Source organism: Perca flavescens, chromosome 4, assembly GCF_004354835.1.
Source record: "Perca flavescens isolate YP-PL-M2 chromosome 4, PFLA_1.0, whole genome shotgun sequence".
Classification (NCBI taxonomy): Eukaryota; Metazoa; Chordata; class Actinopteri; order Perciformes; family Percidae; genus Perca; species Perca flavescens.
The window spans coordinates 6,088,107-6,105,302 of record NC_041334.1 but is presented as its reverse complement, the minus strand read 5'-3'; the positions used below and the strand labels follow the sequence as shown (position 1 = coordinate 6,105,302).

The 17,196-nt window shown below is 41.0% G+C and overlaps 1 protein-coding gene across 1 annotated transcript in view; it reads left to right on the top strand.

Annotated features, from left to right (window-relative positions):
• cadpsa (Ca2+-dependent activator protein for secretion a) overlaps positions 1 to 17,196 on the top strand; it is a 258,999-nt gene that overhangs the window by 213,252 nt on the left and 28,551 nt on the right. Inside the window, 2 exon segments of the mRNA XM_028575343.1 lie at positions 195 to 227; positions 3,494 to 3,601. Of these exon segments, the coding sequence (XP_028431144.1) occupies positions 195 to 227; positions 3,494 to 3,601 (141 nt within the window).

The following is a 17,196-nucleotide window of genomic DNA, read 5'->3' as shown; positions in this document are numbered from 1 at the left end:
CCCCAGCATTACAAAAGCCATGCTTATTGAATTTGGGAGTGCACTTTTGCAGTTGAAATCACCACATGAGCACTGTTGCCACTTCAGCAGGCTCTAAACTCCAGGCTGCCCAGTGTCAGCGCGGCAGCCTTTGTTCTGCGCCGCCACTGGAGTCCCGACTGTTTCTCACCCACTTCTCTCTCCTTTGTGTCAAGGTGAAAGCTGCCTCCAAGTACGTGGATGTACCTGTAAGTGAGACTTCATCTTTTTGTCTATCTCTTTCATGTGTGTATAGTTATTAAAGGTCAAACATCCCAATCATCCCATTAATCAACTCTGTCTCCTATAAAATACATTAACTCTAATGGTGGAATGAGCTCCCCATTGACATCAGGGAGGCTGAAAGCCTACACATCTCCCGCCGCAGGCTGAAAACACATCTCTTCCATCTGCACCTTGGTTAAAAAAACATTAAAAAAAAATGCACTTACAGTTGCACTTTGTGTGCAGTGTTTTTCCTGGCTCAGATTGATTCCTGGGGGGGGTGGGCATACTACAACGTGTCTGTATTACCTTGTTAGACAGAAATGCATTTTCCTGTTATCTCTGACAATTTAATAAACAAAAATGCATATTATGCTTGAGTGAATAAAACCCCAATGAATAAAACTGGTTCCTCATTTTTTATGAGGAAGGCAATATATTCAACATATTAAAGCTCTCAAAGATGCACACATGTGGAAACCATGGTGGAAACCCTATGTAAACATTATTGTGTTTGTTTAAGAAATGTGTTCATGGTATCATTAATACAGCTGTAAATGGAGTATGCATACTGGCAAATTGGGGTCCTATGTACCTAAAATATATTTAAATAAGTTATGCGAAGATAACTTTGAGGAGACAGAGTTGGTAAATTGAATGGCTTCATTTGATGTTATTATGCAAACTAAATGCAATTTAGTCCCTCAAGTGGTTAAACCTCTTTATCATTCATGTAGAGGTAAACTGACAACCATAAACAACATTTATAACTTGCCATTGGTCTATTTTACATTCCACTATAATCTTCAAATGGATAAGAAGGATAAGAATGAAGGCTTTTTGTTCCGCATTAATGCACGCGTGTTTGTTTCTTGTGCATTTACAAATATTTAACCATGATTTCAATATTTCCACATTGAAAGTCCATCGCTCTCAGTACACATTGTGAGTCCATGTTGTACAACACATGCCCATCCTGCTGTTAGAGTGGCGGTATGTGTGTGTCTGTGTGTGCGTGTGTGTATGTGTGTGTGTCTGTGTGTGTGCTTATGTGTGTGTACGCATCAGATCTGTATGAGCTGCCAACACATCTCCGTAGCGACTTGCCAAATTTCAGATGAATGGCTTGTCAGTGAATGTGAAGAGGCACTGTGTACACTGACAGGGGTCACAGTTTCCAGCCCACCACGCTAATTGTGTCCTTAATGTACAAAATTAGAGTATCACTTGTAAAAAAAGACACTCATTTACACATTGTAAGTGTCATTGCAGATGTGTTAACTAAGTTTAGTAGCAGTTAGCGCTCAGTTCTTTGCGTGACTTCAAATGCGAATGAGTTGGAGAAAAGAGGGAGAAACAGAGACTTATCTTGAAAATGTGAGATATGTTGATATAAGGGAGAGAACTAAGGCGCTGGTTACAAACGCTTTATCCTCAGTGAATGCTTTAGATGTCAGATTGGCAGGCCTCCTACCAATCTGCTTTCCCCATCAAACCAACTGACATCTCCAGTGCCCCTGTTCACTTTGCACGTGCCCAGACTGGGAGTGTTGGTTCACAGCCGAGCTCAGCTCTCTGACAAGAGCTGACTGAAGAACTCTGCATCCGTGTAAATGAAACACTTTTTGGGAAATTCAAACATTCCTTTTCTCCAAATAATAACTGAACATTTAAAGGAGAATTCCGGCCAATTTTTACGCTAATCTTGATCGCTATAGCTACGCGAGTACTTTCGATAGAAAAAACCCCGACCCGAATCAGTGCAGGTAACACGGAGAAGCTGCAGCTACGTACTACAAGCGTCCCCTGCAGGGTAGGTGAATTTAAACAATGTCTGAGTTGAAAACGCATCTTGTTGACACGTAAGGGCCCTGTTCATGTGACACAGACATATTAATTGCATTTTGTGTCTGTTAAGAGGCACAAAGGCACTCTAAAACTTGCCCCGACCACTGCCGTTTTAGCTCAGGGGACGCTTGTAGTACGTAGCTGCAGCTTCTCCGTGTTACCTGCACTGATTCAGGTCGAGGGGTTTTCTATCGAAAGTACTCGCGTAGCTATAGCGATCAAGATTAACGTAAAAATTGGCCAGAATTCTCCTTTAAGGGGAGACACTACATGCAAAACCATAATTTTTCAATTTTGAGTTTTTTAGCTATTCTGCTTCCATAGCATGTCTTCTTTCAGACTATTGGAAATATAACATCCACAATTCACAGCTCCACAGCTCTGTGTGGATGTACAGTAGTTAGGCCCAGGAGTGCTTCAAAGCTAAATGCCAACATCAGCACACTAACATGCTCACAATGGCAATACAACACATTTGCTAATTAGCACAAAGTACAGCCGATGTGTCTGACACTAACATGTGTATTCAGTATCAGCTTGTTCCAGCTTTTTAATTGAAGCTATATGGCGTTCATTCACCATTCCATCAAATGCATGTATGCTACATATCTTATACTTTTTTAGCCAAACATGTTTGGTATCTTTGGCATCTCCACTACGATTCACAATAAAGTTATGGGCTTTGACTGAGTGACCACTAACTGCGTGTTTAGGGCAGTGGTTCTCAAACTTTTTTCAATAATGTACCCCTTTTGAATTGTGTTTTTAAGCCAAGTACCCCCTGACCAGCGATAGATTTACCAAACAACAGCCATGTAACTAAAAAACATTTAAATGCTAATGAAAAAAGGCAACAAAAACTTAAAAAAACTTAAAAACTAAAAAAAGTCAGTAGAAAGAAGGAAGTAAGGCAAGAATAGGTGGAAAATAGTATCAAAAACAGCGACAGACTTGGTTAACAAACACAGTAGAAAAATGGAAACTCCGAAAAAAGTGACAAAAACCTTGAAAAAGGCAGAATTGTTTTTTGAAAAAAGTGACAAAAACTTAGACAAACTTGGTTAAAAAAAAAAGAAGACAGTAGAAAAAAAGAAGGAAGGAAGGCAAGAACTGGTCGAAAATATGTGACAAATGCAATAAAAAACTTTGATAAAAGTGACAAACTTGAAAAACAGCGACAAAAACTTCAAAGTACCCCTTGGGGTACACATACCCCCATTTGAGAAACATTGGTTAAGGGGTTAACTTTATCCTTTTTGAAGAAAGTGATTCAACCGATTTCCCATAGCTTTTTGTAGCGATTTGCTTCAAAGGGAATATTTGTATGTGTTTAGCAAATATAATTTAAGTTGAACAGTTGGCTGAGCAATGGCGTGTTCTCCTTTTCCTCACCCTTTTGCAGAAGCCCGGGATGGATGTCGCTGACGGTTACGTGACGTTTGTTCGTCACTCCCAGGACATGCTGCGGGAGAAAGTCAACGAGGAGGTGTACGTAGAGCGACTATTTGATGTAAGTGAGCGACACAGCGCCTCGCCCTCCATCCCAGGGAGGCTTAGTAACAACAAGGTTTCATTTACTCTACCTGCGTGGGGCCATCTGTGGAACCAGATTAAAACAGAATCCAGGCACTGAGCAGCCTGTTTTCATGAACCATTTCTTCAAAAAGCTACGAAAAGTTAAGCACTGTCATTCGTAAGCATTCCACTTGTTGTTGTTGCTGTATTCGCTACATTGACGGCCCCTGTATAAGAATACGGCTGGCCGTGTAGGGAGGAGGTCGGGGTGGAAGGGTGGGCATTAACATGCAGGACCTACAAACCAGAGAGCGGAGTTCACTTCCCGGGGAAAACTAAAGCCTTTTACCCAGGAAATGCGTGTTCCTTAAGGTGTCTACACACCAACCAGACGGCCGACCCTCGGCAGAAAAGCCAGTTGAAATGATCAGTCTCATGTTCGTACGATATCATACGGACTGGTTCATGTGAAGTGAACCAAAGTGAAATGATTAGTCGTGATCTGTTCAATGTGCATGTGAGGAGTGCTTACACCATGTCATTTCCACAAAGCTTTGAAAGGAACATCTCATGATAATTTGAGTTAGGCTACTGGAACTTATGATTCTCATCACATTTTTGCACAATAATTGATTTTCCAAAATGCATGTACCACGATTGATGATATTGGTAAAGTGATTATTATTATTTTTTTACTTTTTTTTTTAAAGAATTTGTAAAGCCATTTGTAATGGTACTTTAATCATTAAGTAACAAAAAAATAATCAAAAAGATTAGAGCAAAGTTTATGTTTTTTTTCTGAATAAGGAACCAATAAAATACTTAGTGGTTCCTACTGGTGCTTAAATCTAAACACAGGAAGTGGAAGAAAACTAGGCTATGGAGTAACAACTGGGCATTTTAGAGGAAAGGAGCAATACATTATATTATATTCTATACAACATCACAGTAAAAAATAACTAAATAAAGTAAATTAAACATTTTTAAAGGTTTTTGACTGGATCATAATAACCAAATGGAAATATTTTAGATATTGTTTTGATATTGTATATTTATTCTGCTACATTTGGTATCTTGTATCCAAGGGTGTAACTTTGGGTTCAACATTGAGAGGGTTTAGATGTCCACTTTTGAGCAAAATTGATATTTGAACGTCAAACACTGTCTGTGTTCTGGTGAATTTTTCTGCATCCATTAATGGAGCAAATGTCTTTACTTATGTAAAGGAAATAATAATAGGTTTTTTGGGGGTGGTTGCACTGGCCAGTTTTGATTATTGGGGGATTGTAACCAGGGCTTTAAATTGACACCTGCCAACACTTCAAATGCCGGAATTAACGTTGGCTGGTAACATTGTAAAGTTACTAGCCAATTTGGCCGGTGATGAAAGCAGCAAATAAAACTGCGTCTGTTTGAATTGTGTTGCTGCGGATATTTTGCAAGATTGTTCTGTTTTCAGCAAAGAAATTTGGGCAGTTTTGTGTGTTTGGCTTGGAAAAGTAATCTATATCTGGCAACACTGCTTGTAGTAGTAATACTACATTTCCCATGAACACTTATGTTGTGACGTGTCGTACAAGCGTTGGCAGCATTTGGTATCGATTAAATCAAGTTGTAAAGTTATTCAAATTTGTTGAATTTAGTAAAAATGTGGCTAGCGGAAAATCTGAGTGCCTGGTAAATTAAAAAATGTACTAGCGATGTTGGCTGGTGATTAAAAAAAAGTTCATTTAAAGCCGTGGTTGTAAGCCCCCCAATCCCCCCTGTAAATTACGCCAATGCTTGTATCTCTGCTACTATGTAAAATATAATGTTGTTATGATGGACCTGCAGGTGAGTGAGTCTGGAAAGTTTTAAAAATGTTAATGCTGCTTCAACTACCAAACTCATACGTGCGTTACTGCGGTGCTCGGTGTCTGTCTTTTGGCCAACGTTTTTTTTGGCTTAAGCGTCAGTGTGCCTCTCCATAGCTGACGAACTGTAATCAACTCAAAGCTGTAATCAACTTGCAAAACAGTCCCATGCCACTGTTTGTCTCCATTACATGAGATGAGGTCAAGCAACACCAAAACAATTAGTAAATCTCTAAGCCTGGCGGCTGAGCCTCCTCTCGGCTCAAACTGGAGGATTTCTCCTGGAAATGTGCTACGACAATCACTCAGCTCTGGGATGAGTTGCATCTCTGCTTCTCTTTTCAGAGTCAGAGACGTCTTGTCCTCCCTGCGCCTCGCCGTTTACGCCTTTGTCTCGTGGTGTTGGTGTGCAGTTTGCGCTGATCTTGGGGAAGGATTAGCGGCGCTCTCTCTTTCTGAGTCAGCAAACAACAGTTAATCAATTGAAAAAAAGGGGCACAAAAGATCACTTTGTAAGAGGGCTTAGCAGCCACCAAACCAGGACTTTACAAACAGGTTGTCTCTCCGGCTACCTTTAACAGAAGCATTACAACTCTGGGCTTAGCGACTTGGGGATTACTCTGTGAAAAGACTGAGCTGCTATATTTGAGAGATGCTCAATCTTTTTGTCATAAGGTGGTACAAAGTGTGACACACCGGCAAGGGCATAGGATTTGTCATCACTGGGGGAGGGAGGGGGTACAAAATAAACGAGGGGTCCTCCCCTATATATTTTTTAGAAAAATGAGCATCACACACTTCATGTCCTGCATTCTGGTGAATTTGTATGCATCAATTTGTGGTGCAAATGTCTTTATTTATGTAAAGGAAATTATTATTCTATACTTTCTGCATATTCAAAACATCACACATTTTTGGGATTATTTTTTTTGTTTAAATCTACTTAAATCTATCTTTAATTTTTGCTGCCCTGTAGTGTTTCTTTAACCCCCCATGTATCACAAATAGACACAGTTCTTGGGGGGGGGGGAGAGGGGAGGGGAGGGGAGGGAGAGGGGAGGGGAGGGGAGGGGAGGGGGAGGTCTCCCTTTACTAAATATTGGGGGGGACATATCCCTTGCATCCCCACCAAAATCTCACACACAAACTGGACAAATTTGATAAAATTGCTGCTGTTTTGGAGAAAAATTTGACAATATAATAAGGCTCAAACTATTTAAGATTCTTCGTAAGTGTGCCAGTGTTGGCCAGACAGCTAATTTTCAACTGTAGTCCTAGTTACCTAGCATGCATGTCTTTATGGTGGGAGGAAACCGGAGCACCCGGATGAAACCCAAGCAAACACGGGGAGAGAACATGCAAACTCCACACAGAAAGGCCCTGCCCAGACCGGGGATCCAACTCTGCAGTGCCAACTTGCTGTGAGGCAGCAGTGCTAACCACTGAGCCACCATGCCGCACTCAGATGCAGCAGACGCATGTGCGAAGGTTTTGTTTCAACATTGGGGGGAGATTTTTGGCGAACCCCACAATATTCAAACAGTTGATTACCTGCATTCTGGTGAATTCAATTTAATCTTTGATAATGAATCTGATTTAATAGTCTTCCTGTAGTTATTGTTCAAAACCTTCTGCATATTCAAAACATCTAGTCTGGCATTGCCAGACCTTCCTCCATAGTGCTGCAGAGGAGGGTCTGGCTAGTCCACATAGCATTCCATTCTTTGGTTTATTGGCATTTCTTTAAACCAATTACAATCACCTTGGGCGGTGCTAAGCGCCGGACAGGAGCAACGGTGCCTCTGCAAAATAGCCTCATGAAGGAACTTGTTTTGGTGGAACATGTGTACATTCAAAAGTAGTTTTAGTCGTGCAACAGAAAAACTCAGATTGGACAGATAGTCTAGCTAGCTGTCTGGATTTACCCTGCAGAGATCTGAGGAGCAGTTAACCATAGTCCTCACAAATCCACCGACACAAAGAAAGAGGAAGGTGACGGACATCCGAAAAGAGTGACATCCTGCGGAACTAGAGAAATCCCGGAAGTGGAACGTCGTGGATGTCGACTACAAAACGTGTTTTGGGATGGGTTTTTTTAGGAATCATGTACATCTTGTTAACCTTGCCATAAGCTCCATAAGTGTAAAGCTAGACAAAAGACAGTCAAAATCACAAGAAACCTCATCTGTATTTTCACGCTTCTGTTGTTCTTTAAGCCCCCAATTACCCACAAGTAGACACAATTATTGTTTTTTTTCTTTCTTTCTTTATTGAAAAGAAAAGAGATGGAGGGACTGTGCTTTGTGACACTGCAACACAACGTGCACTGTAATGTTCACGGATGAAGTAGTTGGGAAGGATATAAACATGTTTTTAGCCCTCTGGACGTTTTTTTTACACTCTTTTGGGGAGTGGATTCTTTTACATTTTTTGAGGGGTACAAACCCACCTCTTCTAAATATGATATATATATATATATATATATATATGTATGTATATATATATATATATATATATATATATATATATATATATATATATATATATATATATATATATATATATATATATATATATATATATATATATATATATGTTGTTTTGTCTGGTGTTGCTGAAAAAACTGAGTACGTTTTCTCCAGTACTCTACTTGAGTGCAAATGTTGAGGTACTTGTACTTTACTTGAGTCTTTTTCTTTCCATGCCACTTTCTACTTCTACTCCGCTACATTTCAGAGAGAAATATTGTTCTTTTTACTTACTTTACACTACATTCATCTGACAGCTTTAGATACTAGTTATTTTACATACTGTATGTATGCACACAAAACACTTGGTTTATAACATCTGATGTTTTATTATAAATGAAATTAGCCAACAATATAATGGCCTACAAGTCCAGCTGAAATGATTAGACCATTCAACACACAACCATTTGGAGCCTTTCCACTTTTGAAAATGGGAGGATTTCACTGTATTGAGTACTTTTACTTTTAATACTTTAACTATATTTTCCTGATGATACTTACATACTTTTACTTAAGTAACATTTTCAATGCAGGAATTACTTATAACTTTTACTTTAACTGAAGTAAAGGATCTGAATACTTCTTCCACTGCTGTTACTATCTCAGACAGACTTTGTTTTAGCCACCAGATTTTTGACAGTATTTAGGCTATGATCTAGTACTTAAATTGCTCAAGAGAGAGGATGAATCAGGATCTGCCTGGCTAACCCCAGCAGCTAAATACTTTCCTGGGGAGGGGGGGAACCATACTACAGTAAGAATACAGTAATCTGGAATTACTGCACAGACAATAATCTGGAATCTCCAAGTGAACAGGATCTCACAAACATGTTTTCTTCGACTCTGAATCGAGTCCTTTCTTAACTTGACAGATCTTAAAAAAAAACATGTATGCCCTTATCTCCTCTTGTTGGACTTAACTTTATCCAGGGCTCAGACGCAAGGCCGTCTCCTTTCAGATAACCCAAAACACTTTCTCAGTTGTAATTCTGTGTTTTCATTCATTTCTTTATTTACCGAATTGTTTCTGTCTGTGGTGATAATTTACGCTCAAAGTGAATTGGTTATATCTAGAACACAGCACCATTGCTTAAAATAAACCAGACGGCTCAAGACACAAGCAGGCAGGCAATCAGTTAACAAAGCCCCAGTCAGCTAGAGCAAACCTCAATTATTACCCAAACTCTTCTTTATGAAATGTCCATTCCACTTTACAAACCCACTTCCTGCTTTAACTTTGACCCACTGTGTCAAGACACAATGTGAGTCCCCTACACGATGTGGACATGTGCAGAACGGCCGCCATCTTTGACAGCTAGCTACGGCAACACCAAATGGACGAATTGCAAAAACTAAATACTTTCACTCTGGAAATGTTTGTTCCTCGGGAGTGTTTTAATCCAAACTCTCATCTTTTTTTCTAAACTTGTCATTTCGGTGGCTAACCTTAGCTTTTGTAGCCAGATAACGCCGACTTTTTCTGGGCTAAACTACCACTACCACCCCTGAAAGGAGCGTCATCTGGCGGTGCCTGTAGCCAGCTCACAGTCACCTATTGGTGGCTGAACACAACTACCGACTGCAGCTGATATGATGAAGCTCTGTAACCGGCGTCGCTTAGTAGCGGCTTAAAACATCTACCAGCTTCTACTAAGAAATAATAGGAAAATAATGTATATATAGGCCTATATATATATATATATATATATATATATATATATATATATATATATATATATATATATATATATATATATATATATATATATATATATATATATATATATATATATATATATATATATATATATATATATAATATATATATAAATAATATAATATATATATATATATATATATATATATATATATATATATATATATATATATATATATATATATATATATATATATATATATATTGACCCTTTCATGTTTCGAGTCATGTCGGTCGGTAAGTATGTGGTTTGTCCAAGTGGTGTTGCCGTAGCTAGCTGTCATGATGGCGGCCATTCTACACATGCATGACTCATATTGTGTAGGGACCCACATCGTGTATTGACACACTGTACTGACCGTAGTTTTTTTTCTCGAGGGAGGGATTATTAGCTACATTGGAGGTGTGCTCACTTTCAGTTATACACGCTGGTTTAGATAATCTGGACAAACGCTTGGCTTGTTTACTTTGCACTGTGGGACTTTGATGTAGCCATGTCACAGTGTTAGATCTCAGCAAAAAGAAATGATGGACACATGAAATGATAAAACTTAACCTGACCCCTTACATCCTTTTGTCCAATCCGTAGTCACATTTTCAAAACTCTAAACACAATTAACCCACGATGGCTCTGTTCAGGCAATACCATTAACACAATTCATGTTGTTTCCACAAAATATGCAATCAGTTAACCCATTTCTAAAATGTTAATGTCTTCTTTACATACAAGTTTGCGCAAACCAAAATCATGGATCGTTCTTGTCTTATTTAGAAATGCTTGCACACAACACATCAGGATTCAAGACATAATGTTCAAAACCTTAAATATATTTTGAAAGGAATAGTGAGCGGGTCAAGGAACTCAGGCACCAATACATCCAGGTACAGTTTGTTGTCTATCTTGTTCTATAGTGAGTTTTATAATTTGTTACTCTACATGTAAACATGGGTTACAGTACCGATACTGTGTTGGATAACTGTGAGAGTCATGGAGTTGGAGGCTAATTACAGTAAGTTACCAAGTAATGCATTATTGTAATCAGATCACATTTGTCCTTTCATGCAGTAATGTAACACATTACTGTTGCTAACTCAGCAATCGCATTACAGTTACTTATCAAATAATGATTGCGTAACTTGCATTCTTTAAACATAACATGAGGGGAAAATAACAAATCAGACGTCCGTTTTCTTGCGTCACGCGTTTGCGTAACACCATAACACTTTGAGAAGACGAAACAAAAATGTCAGAGCCACCGCTTAAGACGTCTTTTGAAGGGTGGAAGTCTGCCCATTACTTTAAATTATTTGCGCGAAAGGACAAAAACTTAATTGTAAAGTGTAAATTGAGCTCAGGCCACAAACACCTCTACACCGCCACAAACACAACATCCAGTCTAAACTAGTTGCTAAAGTCTAGCTTAGTGACGCCGAAGCGGATGAGAAGAGCATGTTGCCGACGCCAGCCAATCAGCCAAGACTGTATTTCTGTCAGGTCCATTAAGTCAAGAACACACATGACAATAAAAATGATTTAGGAAATTTTTATTGAATAATTGCATTCAGCTAATAAATTCTGAATTACATTTTTGGCGGCATGGCTCTGTTCAGGGAGTCCTCTGACCTTTCATGAGCACCATGAAATAGCAGAGAGTCAGAGGAGAGCAGCAGCATTAGGGAACGCTCACACAGTTTAGGACTGTGCGAGCTGAACTATTCCCCCACATGAGCAGAGCAGCGTGATGACTTAGACGATGACATAGAAGCAAATGCCACGTTATACACGACAAGGAGCAGCCGGGGAGGTGGCGGGCGGCAGAGAAGCGAGCAGCAAGCAGGTAGGAGCAAACTGAATCTGCTTTAAATAGGGCGCCCTGTTTGAGTGTAGCCATTAAGCAGCGAGGGGTGTTGACCAGCTGATGCGCTACTCCAGATCAGCTGATCAGCTCAGCTGGAGCAGATCAGCTGATGAGACCGTGTTGTTGGCCAATAGCGTTAGCAGCGTCTTGACTACCTGGCCTGCCAGAACTGACGCTGACGCTCAATTCCACAGCAGTTAAACAAAGCAGAGATAAGTGGGCTTGTGGCAGCGGAGGAAGCGTTGCCTGTTTGGACAGTGGAATTGCGTCTTTCCAAAACATACTGCGCAAAATACAGGTGATGAAGAAAGGACGGCCGCCAGTTCTTCTTGACAGATTTTGTGCTGATGTTCACAGCTTTGAGGTCAGCTCTGTGGTATTAAAGAGCATAAAAGAGAGATTTTGTTTATGTCCATCCATCCATCCATCTTCGTCCGCTTATCCGGTGTCGGGTCGCGGGGGGAGCAGCTCCAGCAGGGGACCCCAAACTTCCCTTTCCCGAGCAACATTAACCAGCTCCGACTGGGGGATCCCGAGGCGTTCCCAGGCCAGGTTGGAGATATAATCCCTCCACCTAGTCCTGGGTCTTCCCCGAGGCCTCCTCCCAGCTGGACGTGCCTGGAACACCTCCCTAGGGAGTCGCCCAGGGGGCATCCTTACCAGATGCCCGAACCACCTCAACTGGCTCCTTTCGACACGAAGGAGCAGCGGCTCTACTCCGAGCTCCTCACGGATGACTGAGCTTCTCACCCTATCTCTAAGGGAGACGCCAGCCACCCTCCTGAGGAAACCCATTTCGGCCGCTTGTACCCTGGATCTCGTTCTTTCGGTCATGACCCAGCCTTCATGACCATAGGTGAGGGTAGGAACGAAAACTGACCGGTAGACCGAGAGCTTTGCCTTCTGGCTCAGCTCTCTTTTCGTCACAACGGTGCGATAGATTGAATGTAATAACGCACCCGCTGCGCCGATTCTCCGACCAATCTCCCGCTCCATTGTCCCCTCACTCGCGAACAAAACCCCAAGGTACTTGAACTCCTTCACTTGGGGTAAGGACTCATTCCCTAACTGGAGTAGGCACTCCATCGGTTTCCTGCTGAGAACCATGGCCTCCGATTTAGAGGTGCTGATCCTCATCCCAACCGCTTCACACTCGGTTGCAAACCGATCCAGTGAGTGCTGAAGGTCACAGACCGATGATGCCATCAGGACCACATCATCTGCAAAGAGCAGCGATGAGATCCCCAGCCCACCAAACTGCAACCCCTCCCCACCCCGACTACGCCTCCTTGTTTATGTCCTCATTATAACAACGGTTTGTATTGATCTGGGCATACATGAGGTTTAACTCTACATTGTTATTTGGCAAGTAAGTTAAGGTGCATCTCAGGTGATTTTACGGAGTGATCAAAAAGTAATGTTACTAGTTACTTTCAGCAGTGAGTAATGTAGCAAAGTAAGGCATTACTTTTTTTTTTAAATAACTTGTAATGTGTAATCCATTACTTTTTGAGTAACAACCCCAAAACTGAATAATATAATTTAATAAATAATAAAAAGTTTAATCCAGCATCTGCAGCTATAATTATTTCTTATTCTAATGAAGGTTGAAGTGTTCGTGAGACTGACAGGGACATCGTCCAGGTTGTGTAATCCTGTCACCTCGTCATCCTGACTGTTTGTGTGTGTGTGTGTGTGTGTGTGTGTGTGTGTGTACAGTTGCATCTATCTGTCCGTGCCGTTGTGTTGAGTGGAGGCCTTCAGGTGTAATCCGTTTCCTCCCTGTGTGTCCTGACAGAGGGTGACAGAGAGGTGTGTCGGTGCTGTATGTTTGCTGCTTGTTGCTGCGTCTTGACCCGTTGCTTTGCCATGCATCCTCTTTTCCTCCACAAGAGCATTTCTGCCGGGATTTGTCTCACCCTGGCTTCTCTTTGTTGTCATCCCGTATTAGTTCTCCCCGCGGCGTCACCCAGGCCGACGAAGGTGTCTCTGGCTTCTCTCTGCAGCTCTGTTGTGCTTTTCTTGTCACTCCACCCTTTTTTTCTTTTATCTACTTCTCTCTCTCTTTCCTGTTTGCTTTTTTATGGTGGTGACTTACAAGATGGGACATTAGTGCTTGACACTAGGATGAAAGGCAGAGTAGTTTTTCCTTTGTGTCTGATTTTTTATACCATTCATCCGGAATCAAACTAGTTGCATGCCTTTAAGGTTATTCCACACTGAGTCCAAAATAACAACCTACAACTCACTTTGTTTCAATCGTGTTGACATACTGCCTCCAAAAATGTAATATTCCTAAAACAATTCTGAACACGTTAAATTTACTGTTTTTTCCACATCCGTAGCAAGCATTTTGATGTGTTTTAATCGAGAAATGAAGCCCAGAAAGATTTTTGCAGTGCATCGTATCATTTCATAACTCAGATAGTCTACTGTCAGCAGGACTGATGGAAGGAGGAGAACGGAAGAGGGGAATGAGACAGTGTAGTAAAGGAGAGCAACAGTGTAGTGATGGAGCAAGGGCAGCGCGGTGCCAAACGCAAGAAGACGCAGGCAGAGAGGACCGCCACAGATGTAACTGTCGACGAAGAGAAGCGAGGGAGGAAGTGAGGGAGAAGGAGAGAGAGGCAGAGCAACAGCAGCGTCACATTTTGTATTGTTTTTCGCACATTTTTTTCCCGCAACGGATTATTAATACGTATCAGACTCAGTCTGCAAGGTTTCTGTGCGTGACGAATTTTCAGGAAGACAGATATGAAAAAAAACGCAAGGACCTTTAGTCGTGCATCATGTCCCAGTTCTATTCTACTGTATGAAAACAAAATAGAGTGGACACACTGATGTTGACACCGCATTATTATGGAGCTTAGTTTACAATAAATGAATATATATGGAAGAAAAGGACTGGGGCCCAAATATGCTGCCCATAGGCTGAGGCGTATTCCGCAAATAGGAGAGAAACATTCAAAGGCCTTAGTTCTGTTTTGTATTGTATTGTTTTGTATTGGTAATGATTGTTCTGTGAATATGGCATAAGAAATGGGTTTAGTAAGTAAAGCACACCCATGACTTGATACACAAACCGATGTCTGAATTGCTGAATACAAATGCCATGTTGAAATACAGTATGTCAAATGAAAGGAAAAAAAAACTTTAAAAATGAATAGAAAAATGAACATGCACATATTTGACACCGTTGTTAACATGAATTAGCATTTTTTCTTTTGTGGACGCACAAATGTGAAGAAAACAAATCTCATCTGACTCAGGATTCTCCGTGTGTTTGTAATTCGACATCACGGGTCAGTGGAACCTTTAAAAACTCCTGTTGGATGAGCTTTGTATATATGGACATCAAGGAAGAAAAGGTAGATATTATGCACATTACGTCTGATTTTCACCTGTAGGCAGCAAGAACAAGTTTTCACTCTATTTCCTACTTTTTTTGTTATATTATGCCAACCTTACACCAAACAACTTTTCAAGCGATTCCGCTATTGCAGACTAATAGTAGTGAAGTTATATCACGTGAACAATATAAACAACCAATGGGTGCGCTCCCTCCAGCACCAAACAGGAAGCAGCAAACGTCCAGAGCATAGACAGTATATAATGGACCAATAGACCCCGTTGCTTTGGACGGAGACCAGTGAAGGCTATTAGAAGCACTTTTCCGGTGATGGCCAGCTTTACTGTGCAGCCTCCAACTGAGAGAATGTGACGTGAGCAACGTGTCTGAAAGTTGTAAGTCTTCTGGTAGCTGTGCCAAGAGAAATCTCAATCATTCCCAATCTTACAGAGACGGAGAGCGTAGGTGTATGTAAGGAGATAACATGGGCACAGGCTAATTATTGATCACTAACATGCTAGTTAACATTAGTAATTAAACCTAAACATCTCATGTAAATCGAAACTGCCTGCGAGCTTCTCCTGTACTATACGGTAATTCCTCTACTATGCGACAGTAGGTCACTTGGTTATGACACAATCGTTAGCTTATTTTTACAAAAACGTCTGCTACGGAGCCATAACGTGAGGTACAAGGTAATGGAGCCTTTTATACATTGTCGTGTTTCTTTGGAACTAAACAACGGACAAATAGAGTCTTCAAACATTTCTGATGTAAAGTTATTCGCTGTCAAGTGACGTAAAAAAAAAATGTCGGTCAGCGGAATGCTAACAGGAGGTGATGGCCAGTTAGCAACAAAATGGCGCCATGATGGCTCGAGTTCTGAAGCGAAGCTTACCCCCTTGGTCCAGAGCCAGTGATGTTTATTGTTGCTATGACGCAGCGCTAAGCTAAACGTTAAAGAAGGAAAGTTGCTGATTTTCAACCCTTCTGAAGCGCGTCATCCAACAGGAGTTTTACCGGCGGATAAACGCGACCTCCGGGTACTGGAGACATTCATCTGCATGTACGGCAGAATAGAAAATCAGCAAACTTTCCCTCAAGTTACCAGCTAACGCTAGCGGTAGCTAGCTAGCGCGGTCACATTTTTCAAAACAAATCTAGTTGTAGTCTTGCAATGTGTGACCCTGATTGTCTTTAGATGTGAGACGGTGTCAAAGTTTTCTATTGTATGGTAGACATTAGTCACAGTGGCACTGCAGACGTAGTAGTCTAGCTTTGCCAGACCTTCCTCCACAATGCGGCGGAGGAGGGTCTTGCTAGTCCACACAGCATTCCGCGATGGAAGAAAAACCTGCTCTGATTTATTGGCATTTCTTTAAACCAATCACAATTGTCATGGGCGGTGCTAATCCACCGGAGTTTAGAACGCCAACACGACGAAAGAGGAAGCTAACGGGCATCCAACCTAAAAGAGGGACTTCCGGCAGAATTTCAGTCACCACCGGAGCAATCCCGGAAGTAAAATGTCGTGGGTGTAGACTATAGACGTAGTGAATAGGTAAAGCAAATGTTCTTGAGGCCCCACAACTTAGTGTGAGTGTGTTACACGCCACCAAAGCAGATACCCCACTGTGTGTGTGTGTGTGTGTGTGTGTGTGTGTGTGTGTGTGTGTGTGTATGTGTTGAGTTTGGGGGTTGTCGTCCTCTTGAAATAAGGTCAGGATGGACTCCCCTTAATCTTTGCTTTGTTAGGCGGCCCCTTCCCTCCCTTGGTGTCCTGCTGACTTCATTTATTTATCCGTTTTGTCCGTTTCCCCTGGTGAGGATTACAACAATAAGGCGGCTCATTACATGAAACATTACGGTTTATTGGTTTTGTTTAGGTCCTTACCTGAAATGGCACTCCACCATATATTTACCGTAGACACACTTTTGGAAAGTTTGCAGTTTTGAAACAAGGTTCCCACTGTCTCCATTTTAGCAAGGCAATTGTCTACAAGTACAACAAATTGTCATTGGGGCGAGATTCATTTAATATTCATTTGAAAAAAATGAAAAAGGTGTAAACAACAAAGAAAGAAGAGCAAAAATAAACAGCTGAAAAGACAACAAAGTGCTTGAAAAACAATGTTCACGTGTTTGTATAATCCATTTGACTAGAAGGACATTTAATGATGTTTTGGTGACCTGCCAGGACACTTTTCTTTTATGCTGCTTGACAAGATTAAAGTCTTTGAATTTTTCCATGGGCCAGAATGAAAGAACTCCATTAAGTATCCCA